The sequence below is a fragment of the Arachis stenosperma genome, chromosome 3 (assembly GCF_014773155.1).
Source record: "Arachis stenosperma cultivar V10309 chromosome 3, arast.V10309.gnm1.PFL2, whole genome shotgun sequence".
In the NCBI taxonomy this organism is placed as follows: Eukaryota; Viridiplantae; Streptophyta; class Magnoliopsida; order Fabales; family Fabaceae; genus Arachis; species Arachis stenosperma.
Window position 1 is genome coordinate 8180391 of NC_080379.1, and position 12733 is coordinate 8193123.

A 12733-nucleotide genomic window follows, 5' to 3' on the forward strand; every position below is an offset into this window, starting at 1 on the left:
AAAAAAAAAAAAGAAAAAATGTTAATTCATTATGTGGTTAGAGGTCGGCTGCCGTAGCATGGTAGCATGCATTGATATTTGACGTACTTGCATATGGTTAATGCTTCATACTATCCTTAATTCCTTACACTGGGTGTGTTTTTAGTTTTCTGTTTCGAGAATTACTCTTGATTTTATGTTTCCTATTGTCCTTATATAATTTGATTTAGTTTAGTTATACTTGATTTTGAATTGAATCAATTAATATGATCAACTTATAACAAATAACAATTTCTGAAATCAATGATAAGAGTATTTTTGCATTTGATTAAAATTGAGCAACTTTCAAATGGCTAGAGGGAAAAAAAATATTAAAGCATTGAAAAGTATGAATAAAGAATTAATTGATATAAGTAGGCTGCAAGATGATACGTGAAGATGTACGAGAATTATGTTAAAGTTCACTTTGTCAGTTAATAGAAAAAAATTATTCGCGAAATTCAATTTAGTGATTTACTTTGAAAATTTAAGAAATCACTCTTTTTGTTTTTTAAGAAATTTACTTCGTTTATTATTTTTCCACTAAAATTGAGACTCCTATCTTTTCTCAATACAAATATACAATTAATTCACTTGAGCATAGATATTTTTTTAAATGAAAAAATTAAGAAGTAATTTTTTAACCAACAATTAGCTAACCTTCATTTTTTTTCTCTTTTAAATTCCTCTTTGTCATTTAATCTTCTTTATTCATTATTTTTTGAGTAGAAAAAATTAGTTTCTAACAAAATTATTATTATTTTTTTTGGTGATTTAGCAAAATTATTTTAAAATTACTATGCACCATAATATCTTCATCTATCATTTTGTTTTTTCAAAATAAATCAAATGACAAAGCATCAATCTTTTTTATGCACTGGGTGCTAATGGCAAAGACGACGTCGTTCCTGGTACCTCCCTCTCTGCTGGACTCAGCTGAATAAAACGTTTACAAAAATCGGATCGGTTTTACTTTTCTTCCTTTGCTTCCATTTCATTGTTCCGAAGGGGAAGAAGACGCAAGCTGAGGAAAGAAGAAGGAGGAGGAGAAGGAGAAGAAGAAGAGGATGAGTCGGAACGATTCCAAGTATTTCTCTACAACAAAGAAGGGTGAGATCCCTGAGCTCAAAGAGGAGCTCAATTCTCAGTACAAGGTAGGTCTTCTCTTCACTCCTTCCATTTTCTGCGATCCTTTCATTTCCGATCTTATTCCGTTCACCGTAATTTCATTTCTTGCGACGAGCGCCGTAGATCTGTAGGGATTTTCCTTCAATTTGTAGTTTTGCCATGTGTTCGAATTTATAGATTCCTGTATTGATTCTGGATCCGAGTTGGATGCTTGATTTTAGTGCATTTGTGTGCTTCCCGCGCAGTTTAGGTTTTCGTTAGGTTTTTCGAAGTCGTAGTTAGAGCTTGATTCTCTGGATAAGCATCACGGAAGTTGGCAACTGGAAAGGATAACGATTGAATGAGTGAGAAGATTCTGATTTATACCAATGTTGATTGAGTTTCTTGTTTTGATTTGTGTTTTACATTAGTCCGAAGATTTAGTGCCTTAAACTGTGAAACTCACTGCTGTGTTCCTGATTTGCTTTTGTGAATTTTGTCGGTTAAATATGTAATTTTTGTATGTTCAGATTGAAAACTGATCATATGGTGATTGCTATTTTGTTATTCTGATGCTGAATCGCTCTACATTTATGTGTTTGACATCGTTGCCCTTCCTTTTTGGTCGTCTTTCTTTTTGTTCACTTGGTTGAATGAAAATTTCACTGAATTTTAATTAAAAATGTGAAACTTACTTCTTTTTCTTACTTTTTCCTCCCATGTTTTGTAGGATAAAAGAAAAGATGCTGTGAAAAAGGTGATTGCTGCAATGACTGTTGGGAAGGATGTCTCATCCTTGTTTACAGACGTGGTGAATTGCATGCAAACTGAAAATTTGGAGCTGAAGAAGTTGGTCTACTTATATCTCATAAATTATGCAAAGAGCCAGCCTGATCTTGCCATACTTGCAGTGAATACATTTGTTAAGGTAAGAAAGCTAGAATGACAATTATTCTGTTAATTTGTTTTCTGCCCCCTAGTACTCTTTGCGATCATTAACTACTTGGAGTTGTAGTTTCTCTTGATTATGTATACCCTGCTCACTCTGATGCTCCCCATATTGTGTTGCCAATTTATACTACACCTTATATTTAGCATGAGTTATTCATTCAGAAACTACTCCCCTGGTTCAGGGTGGTTTATTATTTTATTTTTCTAATTAAGAAAAACAGAAATTTTTATCTCAAGTGAAGCCATATTGATTTCGAATCATTTCTGAACACTCTCTGTTGTAAGTGATTCTGAATTTCTGGTGTTGAGTGTTGACTGATGCGATTATTTTTTATTTATTATATAAAATGGTGCGTAGGATTCACAAGATCCAAATCCTTTAATTCGAGCCTTAGCTGTGCGGACAATGGGATGTATTCGAGTTGATAAAATTACTGAGTATCTATGTGACCCCCTTCAAAGATGCCTAAAGGTATTTACATAGTTCTCTGAAATTTGATTTCTGATTATGTTGATAACTGCGACTGTTTTTCTTAGGCTACTCATCTTTAACCCTTATGCATGATATTTATTGGCAGGATGATGATCCATATGTTCGCAAGACAGCAGCCATTTGCGTTGCAAAGCTTTATGACATAAATGCAGAATTAGTTGAGGACAGGGGATTTTTGGATTCTCTGAAGGATTTGATATCCGATAATAATCCAATGGTTGTAGCTAATGCTGTTGCAGCACTTGCTGAAATTCAGGAACACAGTAGTAGACCCATCTTTGAGATCACTAGTCACACACTCTCAAAGCTCCTCACTGCTTTAAATGAATGTACAGAGTAAGTTTAGTTGTATTGTTAACAGCTAATTTTAGTCATGATTTTGTTCCCTTTAAGGTGATATATCCTTTTAAACCATTCTATTTAAAATGTGGAGCTTATAATCGAAAGAAAATGGAGCATGATCTTGATGAAGTCCAGTCCTGACAAGGTCCTGATTCCTGAGCTAGTCAGTTGTATCATGGACCAGAAACATGCTAAAAATGTCTTGTTTATTTTGCAGTTAATGGGCTATTGTTGTCATGTACATCATCCTGTCATTTCTATTTCCGTATTCGATTCCATGTTGTTCTAAGTTAAGCTAATATCTCTTGTTTTTACTTAATGACCAGATGGGGTCAAGTTTTTATCTTGGATGCTCTCTCTAGATACAAGGCAGCCGATGCTCGTGAGGCTGAAAACATAGTAGAAAGAGTTACTCCAAGGTTACAGCATGCCAATTGTGCAGTTGTACTATCAGCTGTTAAGGTAAATTTTATTTATTTATTTTTTTCCCCTTTACTTATTATCTTGCATTACACATTAAAGATCACATTTTATGTGGTTTGCTAACTACAGTTTTTAATGGGATGTAGATGATCCTGCAACAAATGGAGCTCATCACCAGCACTGATGTGGTTCGAAATCTCTGTAAAAAGATGGCTCCTCCTCTTGTGACATTACTCTCTGCAGAACCGGAAATACAATATGTTGCCCTGCGGAATATCAATCTTATAGTACAAAGAAGACCCACAATTCTTGCCCATGAAATTAAGGTGGTGATCTAAAACCGTTGAATTCTTCATTAAGAAATAGCACATTTGGGCACTAGTGAAGAACTTGTCTTCTCTAGTTTGGCGATTGGGCTTATCATATAGCTCCTATTATATATCTGCAGGTGTTTTTCTGCAAGTACAATGATCCTATCTATGTGAAAATGGAAAAGTTGGAAATTATGATAAAGCTTGCATCAGACCGAAACATAGACCAGGTAAACTTTACATTATACTGCTGTTCATATTTCCGAACATGATTAGTGTAGCATTTTCGTGAAAACTGTACAGATACCTTTCGGCCAAAGATGTTGTAGTAACTCATCGTGTCCCATGGTTGAGATTCATGTCAAGCTATTTTTACTTATTTCTTGTTTTATGTAGTTCGTCTTTGTACCTTCTGTCCTTTCATTAATGAAATATGTTCTTTTCTGTATGTTCTTTATAAATAGCAGGTTATCTTGTTACACTGATGAGACTTGTATATCTTTCATTCACTTGGTGCTGAATTGCAGCTTAACAGTTGCATATTAATTATCAGTGGCTGCATCTTCATGTATTATATTAACTTGTTAAGCAAAGGGCTAGTTTTGATTTCTTTAGTCCTTTGTTATTATTTTGCAGGTTTTATTGGAATTTAAGGAGTATGCTACTGAAGTTGATGTCGATTTTGTTAGAAAGGCTGTTCGCGCAATTGGTCGTTGTGCAATCAAATTAGAGAGAGCTGCTGAAAGATGCATTAGTGTTTTGCTCGAGTTAATCAAGATAAAAGTAAATTATGTGGTTCAAGAGGCAATCATTGTTATCAAAGATATATTTAGAAGATACCCCAACACGTATTATCCTTTTCTCATCTGTTATATATTTATTTATTTTTGGTGGTGCAAGGAGGAAGAAAGCAAAACAAATGCTATTATATTTCAGAGTTTAGTTGAACCATTGTTCCGCTTTGCAGATATGAGTCCATAATTGCAACACTTTGTGAGAGCTTAGACACTTTGGACGAGCCAGAAGCCAAGGTGTTAATTTATCTGAATGTCCTTCTTATAGCCATTATGCATTGCCATGTATGCTTACCTCTTTTTTTTTTTGGGGTGTGTGTGTCTTTTGTCTCGTCTTCTTTGCGGATAGGCTTCAATGATTTGGATTATTGGTGAATATGCGGAAAGAATTGACAATGCTGATGAGCTTCTTGAAAGTTTCTTAGAAAGTTTCCCAGAAGAGCCTGCCCAAGTCCAACTACAATTGTTGACCGCTACTGTCAAACTTTTCCTTAAGAAACCAACTGAGGGCCCACAACAGATGATTCAGGTACTGCCTCATATTGCATACAACATACTTGTCAAAAACTAAACCCCTTATTTATGGACCAATGGAAGTTCTCGAAAAGATTCTAAAATTAGAAGTTTTATGGAGAGCATAGTGAAATTTCTTGATATAATTTTATCTAGACAGCACTTTCACACCCCATTTTCAGTGTGTCCTCAAAACGCCATCTCTGAATTCTACAGGAAGGGTGTCAAACAAATTGATCTTTCTCTGTCAAAATTGAGTTGTAGAACCTCTGTTTTACTTAATATGCAAACCTTTATCTGTGAGATCTTTTTCTTCAAAATTATAGTCTAAATTGATATATCTTAGATAATTGTGTGTATTCCTTTGTCTGTATGTTATGGACCATGATACTTTCTTCTTCCTAAAATTGTTGGAAGCAAAACAAAAAGTTTACCATTTTGTTGTTAGTTGTATAAGTTGGTTCTGGGAATCTACTATTAATTTCCGAAAGTTTCAGCAATTCTTCATGTGCATCCATCATATGATACTATGCTAATTCACTTCATAATTATTTGAACAGGTTGTTTTGAACAATGCCACTATGGAGACAGATAATCCTGATTTGCGAGATCGTGCATACATATATTGGCGTCTTCTCTCAACTGATCCTGAGGTTTGATTTCTTGAATTATAATTAAGTCTCTGTTGTCTGCATCTGTGTCAGAACATGCTAATTAGTTGAGGTGCATAGTGCACTAAAGATTAGATGCACAACTAAGTTTATTTCTTTTAACTCGTTAAGGAGGAGTCCATAATGTGTTACCATTCTATGCAAAGTATTAAGCACACTCCTATGATCAACCTTTAGTTGATAATTAGTGTTTATCTACATGCAAACCCTCTCCCTCCACTCCCCTCTCTCTCTCTCTCTCTCTCTCTCTCTCTCTCTCTCTAACCTTCAAATTCTTACTTGACTTCTCCTTTGAATATCAATTTTGAGCTGTAACATTTAATGGTCCTAACTTGTCTTTCTCAGGCAGCTAAGGATGTTGTGTTAGCTGAGAAACCTGTGATAACTGATGACTCAAACCAACTTGATTCGTCTCTACTTGATGAGCTCCTTGTCAACATTGCTACATTATCTTCAGTTTATCACAAGCCTCCAGATGCATTTGTAACCCGTGCACACACCTCAGCCCAGAAAGCTGAAGATGAAGAGTATCCCGAGGGAAGTGAAACAGCATATTCTGAGTCGTCTTCTGCAAATCCTGCCAATGGTGCTGTTTCAACCCCGGCGTCTGTTGCACCGCCATCACCTCCACCTGCCGTGCCTGTGCCGGATTTACTTGGTGATTTGATGGGCATGGATAATAGTCTTGTTCCTACTGATGAACCAGCTACTCCTTCTGGGTGAGTTAAACATGTATAATTTTGACACAAAACTGTGGCTTGCTTATTTGATATTTCCTATAAGATGGTTGGCTATATTTTGTTCTAATTTTTTGCTTGTTTAGAACATTATTGCTTTTGTATTGAAATAGTGGCCGACAATGATTTACATGAAGCTGTGATGTATTATAATATATTAAAATAGGGTTATGTGCATTCTGGATAAATAAACATATGTAATGGTCAAGAAATTTCTGAAACCTTACTCTGCCTTCGATGGAATTATCTTATATCTTTTGTGCTTCTTGCAGGCCTCCATTGCCTATTTTACTTCCAGCTTCAACTGGTCAGGGTTTACAAATCAGTGCACAATTGACTAGGCGAGATGGTCAAGTATTTTACAGCATGTTGTTTGAGAACAATACTCAGGTCCCACTTGATGGCTTCATGATTCAATTTAACAAGAATACATTTGGTCTTGCAGCTGGTGGACCCCTACAGGTTATTATTGCTTATATGGCTTTTACGAATATTTCTATCAACTTAAATTAAATTCTAATATGTAGCTCAATGTTTTTCAGGTTCCACAACTGCAACCGGGCACATCGGCTAGAACACTCCTTCCTATGGTTATGTTCCAGAACATGTCCCAAGGTCCTCCTAACTCGCTTTTGCAGGTTGCTGTGAAAAACAACCAGCAGCCTGTGTGGTATTTTAACGATAAAATCCCATTCCATGTATTTTTCACTGAGGACGGTAAAATGGAACGTTCAGCTTTCCTAGAGGTATGGCTTTAGTTGGATCCCTTGTTGATCATGTTGGTTAATGGCTATAAGTTACCATTCTTTAAATCATTTTCAAAGATTCTTTTAGCATAGAAGACTAGTAGTATGTGAATCTTTAAACATAGAATAATAATTGAATTTAGAGATTAAAACCGAATTATTCACTGTGCTTGCAGACATGGAGGTCTCTTCCTGATTCAAATGAGGTTTCTAAGGACTTCCCGGCCATAGTGATTGGCAGTGTGGATGCAACACTGGAGCGTTTGGCTGCATCAAATGTGTTCTTCATTGCAAAGCGCAAGAATGCAAACCAAGATGTATTTTACTTCTCAGCTAAAATGCCACGAGGGATACCATTATTAATTGAACTTACCACAGTGGTTGGAAGTCCAGGCGTCAAGAGTGCAATCAAGACGCCAAGCCCTGAAATGTCAGCATTTTTATTTGAAGCCATTGAGACCCTTCTCAAGAGTTAACATTGTTTTTGGTTTTTGTTATTAAATTTAATTTGTTTATACATTGCTTTTGCTAGCATGTTCGCTACATATTCTGGACGGGGTTTGTAAGTTCCAAAAAAGAAATTTCACCCATTGATATATAGTTTTGGACCTGTAGACGGCGTTTTTGAGAGGTTGGCTGGCTTGTGTAATATTCTGGTTTCTTTGTAAAATGATGATAATTTCGATTCTTAGCATTTTTGTATTAGATTTTATTGGAGAACTTTTTAGATTATCAAACAGTAGTAGAGTTTTAAATGGATGAAGTATATTATGAAACGAACATTCTATTCAGATTTCAGATCAAATGGAGAGTTGGTAAATGGGAGAGACAAACATTTCAAATTTCGATTCGAGAACCTTAGAGCACAAGAACTTACACATTGCAGAAATTTCTATCGAGTTACATAAACACACAATTGATCTCTAGTGGCAGTTCATTTGAAATATGCTACTATTGTCTTTAAAAATTCATACTGACTGAGATTCTATTGCAGTTTTTCAAACGATGAATACTTAATTTCTCCGGTTTGAAAATGCCATTAAATTAGTACGTAATAAAAAGCATAACATATTAATTAAATTGAATGGGACGCAGCATTGTTGTAATGCGTTGTTTGTTGTAAGTGCAAGGGACGACATGGCACGGTTTCTACTTTCTAGTTTCTAGTGGCGTCAATTTTGCCAAGTATGTAAGAAGCGTTTGTGACCACGTCAGCACAACAGCCAAATATAAACAAAATTACAAAAGATAACGAAAACGAGCAGATGATAAGTTGATAATACAGTGCAGAAATTAGAAAGAAAAAGGAAAAAGAAGAGGGAGCTTTGTTCATTGATTCCTTCAATTCAATGGCGCCAGCTGCAGTGCCGTTGAATATGAAATGGTTGCCACTGAATTCGAAGCTCAAAGTCAAGAGCCAACTCCAAACAAGCAGCAGGAACATTGAGTTTGAGAGGGTTCAGCTTCCGGAGAAGACCCGCAACTCGAGAGTCCTGGTTCTTGGCGGAACAGGTAGGGTCGGTGGATCCACCGCCATTGCTCTCTCCAACCTTTGCCCCGATCTCCGCATCCTCGTCGCCGGCAGAAACAGGTCTCTCTCTCTCTTCCATGTTATCATCTGCTCTGCTATTCAGCAGCATCTTTATGTATATAACAATTACTATTTACTAACGTAGTTTACTGTGAATAAGAGCAATTAATTCTATTCAAGTATGGTAACAACAGAGAGAAAGGTGAAGCTCTGGTTGCAAAACTCGGGGGCAATTCTGGTTTTTCTCAGGTTGACATCAATGATCAAGATTCACTCCAAACTGCTCTGCAAGGTAATCGTAACTACTCTAAATAGATTGTACAGTATTAGTTAGTTAAAACTTAAAAGAAGGTAGTTGCAGTAACGTCACATTTTGTCAACTGGCTTTTCATTTACTTGCTTGCTTGTTTGTTTATTTTGTGTGGTGAATTGATGTTGTTGATAATGCCGTAAAGTTTATATTGTATTGTAATACAGGTATACGGTTATGTAAGCTTATATGTTTGGAGTGATAGTGATATTGATGGGAAAATTCAGTGATAATGATATCTTAAAGCTCTGCTTTATGCAGATGTGGATCTTGTAGTTCATACCGCGGGGCCATTCCAACAAGCAGAAAAATGCAGTGTGCTTGAAGCTGCCATAAACACTAAGGTACCATATTCTATATTCAACATTTAATCCTTGCTTATGTTATATATGATATTGAAAATCTCTCCGCACCTACATGCAGGCATATATCTTGGTTCCTGCCTTTTAAATGTGCATGTTTGCAACACCTGACTATCATTTTCGATATGTTTCATGATGCAGACTGCATATGTTGATGTTTGCGATGACACAAGCTATGCAGTGCGTGCAAAGTCCTTTATGAGCAGAGCGTTAGCTGCGAATGTTCCAGCTATAACAACAGGAGGAATATACCCTGGAGTGAGCAATGGTGCTTACTGCTAAGTGCTAATTGCTTATTTATATGCTGTATTCTTGTGTTGGCAAGAATAACTTTTCAAATAATCCATATTAAATTGACCTGGAAAATACGTGTATGTCAAAAGTTGTTACTCGGCAATGCATTTTTCTTTTCAGATGATTATGAAGAATGATACAAGCTGTTGTTGTGAATGTATTTTGGGCTTGCCATTCTTTTTTACTTGGCAATATGGGTTGAAGCGCATATTGTAATTTTAGTGGTCAGTTGCTGCTATATGTATTGCTAAAACTTTCTACAATTTTGTCTTTAGTCATGGCAGCAGAGCTAGTCCGTGCTGCAGAAACTGAAACTGAAGAAGATAAACCAGAAAGGTTAAGGTGATCGATCCTCTCTCTCTCTCTCTCTCTAAATTGTTTATAGTCAATTCTAGTTTCATTAATCTTCATAACAAACCATTTCATCAATCTAATGTATATATGCCTTTTCTTTTTGCTGCTGAGACAAATTAAGCTTAGCAGAAAAATGAATGAAAATCTGAATTTTAAAATAGGACATGAGTGATGACTAAGTTTATCTGGTGTTAGACCCTTTATTTTCTGGGATTTCTTGTTGATTTATCAACTTATAATTTGCTATCTTTTTCTCAGGTTCTCATACTATACAGCTGGAACTGGTGGTGCTGGTCCAACCATATTAGCTACTAGCTTCTTGTTGTTGGGAGAGGAAGTGATTGCATATAGCAAAGGTTGTTGTCTACATAGTTTAAGTTTTTTGTTTTTATCTAGGTTAATTACCATTTTGTTTGTAGGATTTAAATGATGATGCTGGAATGTTCAACTAGGAGAAAAGATCAAACTGAAGCCATATAGTGGAATGCTCAATGTAGATTTTGGAAAAGGGATTGGCAAAAGAGATGTTTATCTATTGTAAGTTATAGATATAGAAGTGCTTGAAATCTAAACATCCCGTGGAACTGTGTTTAAAAAGAAAAATAATTATACACCGTAATTGAGTCTTTTACATATTATTAGTTAAGTTGTAAAGCTGTGGAGATGATATTCTGCTCAGTTTACAAAACTTGCACAAGAAGATCATGGAACTGTTTGTATCATATTCATCTATGATATGATATGATATGTGATCTTCATTCTTCAACCAATTCATTTAATTATCCCCATATATTTGCTTTCTTCAGAAATTAGGATTCCACTTCAATACATGGTTTTCAGGAATTTACCAGAGGTTAAAAGTGCGTATGAGATTCTAGGAGTGCCAACTGTAAGTGCTCGATTCGGAACGGCACCATTTTTCTGGAATTGGGGAATGGAAGCTATGACCAATCTTTTTCCTCCGGTATGCTCCCAAACCATAAGTTCTGTTGCTAACAGTTTTCATTAAACATGTCATCTCAATACAATGAATTGTGCCCAGAATTTGCACTTGGCATACAAGAAAGTACATTCATGATGGTATATAGTTTATCTTTATCATTCCCGACAGAAAACAAACAGCTACCATATATTTTTAATTGCGAGAAAGGATCGACATATTATACTTAAAAAAGTTAATTAAATGTGACAGATATTATGAGCCGAAGAGAGGATTAATTATAATGTGAATACTTTTAAGTAATTATGCAGGAATTTTTGAGAGACAGGAGTAAAGTCCAAAGGTTGGTTGAGTTATTTGATCCTGTTGTTCGAGCAGTTGATGGGATTGCTGGGGAACGTGTATCAATGAGGGTGAGGCAAATAAGTAGGATGAAACTAGTGCTCCTTCAAAATCCTTTTCTGTTCCTTTCTTTTTTTTTTCCTCTTTCCTCTTTAAACATTGCAGTACTGTTGTTATGATGTTCAATAAGATACAAGAAACTAACAAAAACGTAGCCAATTATGTCATCTTATCTTCTGGACAGGTTGATTTGGAGCTTTCAAGTGGCCGCAGCAAGGTTGGCCTCTTCAGTCATAGCAAACTTTCCGTGTAAGTTTTTCCGGTTTTTTATCTTCTCGTTTTAAATTTTTGCATGATTTTTAATTAATGGAAAAATAATGCAGTAAAATTTATATCCTTTAATGATGTTAATTTTATAAAGACTGAATATATGGTCTATTAATTAGTTATGATCATGATCAACATAGTATGTACATTCTTCCAGATCTGTAGGAATTGCAACAGCAGCATTTGCACTTGCGATTCTTGAAGGAAGCACACAACCTGGTGTTTGGTTTCCTGAAGAAGTATGCATATACATTGTTTTATCAATCATTCTTTATTCTTTGGCCACATTTTATTTTAGACCTGTATCCTTAAGATTTCAGAATTTTCCTTTTTGTCTTACAACTATTTGATCAAATTCCACATGCAGGCTCAAGGACTTGCAATTGAGGCCAGAGAAGTTCTTCTCCAGCGTGCTAGCCAGGGAACATTTAATTTTGTAATGAACAGGTGAACTCATGAACTTTCAAAATGTAGCTCTATATTTAGTTATAACTGGTGACTTTCTTTGATATTTTGAATTTATGCTGTTTTCTTTTCTCTTCTCTTTGGTACTAAACAGGTCACCGTGGACGATTGAAACAAATCCAAAGGAGCTCGGGTTAGGAATATATGTTTGAATCTTGTTCGTATCAAAGCAAACGTGAAATCCGGCAAAGTTCTCATGTTACACTGTAGGGTACAATGTAATGAATGTATAGTCCATTAGTCCTTTGAGAGATGATTCATTCTTTCGTAGGAATAGAAGAACTATTTAATGGAATTTCCTGTATAAACTATTTATTTGTAACCAGTGTATAATGCTGAGTTGATTTGTTTAACTCATTGCTAGTACACCCTTTAGCTAATCATATTACGTGTACATTTAAAATTTTCAGCATACGTATTTGATGTTTCTTAAAGTTTTTTTTATTATAATACTATAAATATAAATAAAGGGCAATTTACCTATATAAAATAAATGTGAGAAACCTTTACCTAATTACAACAATTGAAAATTGGTTACGTGTATGTCTTGTTTCAATTTCTATGTGTGTTTGGATTTCAGTTTGCAAACGGGAGTTTGCATAAAAGTCATAGTAGCTGGAATCTCGATTTAACTCTTAAAATCTTCCGATATTACGATTTTAAATGAGTTTATCGATTTTATGAAATTTGTACTAAGTCTGA

At 35.3% G+C, this 12733-nt stretch overlaps 2 protein-coding genes across 3 annotated transcripts; both read left to right on the plus strand.

The window, feature by feature from the left end:
• The first annotated feature begins 913 nt into the window (after positions 1-913).
• On the plus strand, positions 914-7818 carry LOC130968352 (beta-adaptin-like protein B). Its single transcript, XM_057893568.1, has 15 exons — positions 914-1172; positions 1856-2053; positions 2435-2548; positions 2655-2905; positions 3238-3373; positions 3481-3660; positions 3783-3875; positions 4282-4493; positions 4613-4676; positions 4789-4968; positions 5513-5605; positions 5969-6342; positions 6633-6822; positions 6903-7106; positions 7283-7818. The coding sequence occupies exons 1-15, from the start codon at positions 1086-1088 to the stop codon at positions 7580-7582; spliced, it is 2676 nt and encodes an 891-aa protein (XP_057749551.1). The 5' UTR covers positions 914-1085; the 3' UTR covers positions 7583-7818.
• A 534-nt stretch (positions 7819-8352) lies between these two features.
• Positions 8353-12437, plus strand: LOC130966089 (uncharacterized). Of its 2 annotated transcripts, none has more exons than XM_057890848.1 (13): positions 8353-8697; positions 8832-8929; positions 9209-9291; positions 9451-9577; positions 9879-9945; positions 10216-10313; positions 10410-10494; positions 10798-10921; positions 11209-11310; positions 11484-11548; positions 11724-11805; positions 11934-12013; positions 12126-12437. In XM_057890848.1, exons 1-13 carry the CDS (start codon positions 8456-8458, stop codon positions 12181-12183), a joined length of 1311 nt encoding a protein of 436 aa, XP_057746831.1. In that variant the 5' UTR covers positions 8353-8455; the 3' UTR covers positions 12184-12437. The 2 variants fall into 2 exon arrangements, with proteins under 2 accessions (XP_057746831.1, XP_057746832.1); XM_057890849.1 differs by having other exon boundaries at positions 9879-9939.
• The last annotated feature ends 296 nt before the right edge of the window (positions 12438-12733 follow it).

Coding starts and splice junctions, on each gene's coding strand:
- LOC130968352 (XM_057893568.1), top strand. CDS start 1,086: ATGAGTCGGAACGATTCCAAGTATTTCTCTACAACAAAGAAGGGTGAG. Junction 2,054..2,434: donor CAGTGAATACATTTGTTAAG/GTAAGAAAGCTA, acceptor AATGGTGCGTAG/GATTCACAAGATCCAAATCC. Junction 2,549..2,654: donor CCCTTCAAAGATGCCTAAAG/GTATTTACATAG, acceptor ATTTATTGGCAG/GATGATGATCCATATGTTCG.
- LOC130966089 (XM_057890848.1), top strand. CDS start 8,456: ATGGCGCCAGCTGCAGTGCCGTTGAATATGAAATGGTTGCCACTGAAT. Junction 10,495..10,797: donor AAAAGAGATGTTTATCTATT/GTAAGTTATAGA, acceptor CATGGTTTTCAG/GAATTTACCAGAGGTTAAAA. Junction 12,014..12,125: donor TTTAATTTTGTAATGAACAG/GTGAACTCATGA, acceptor GGTACTAAACAG/GTCACCGTGGACGATTGAAA.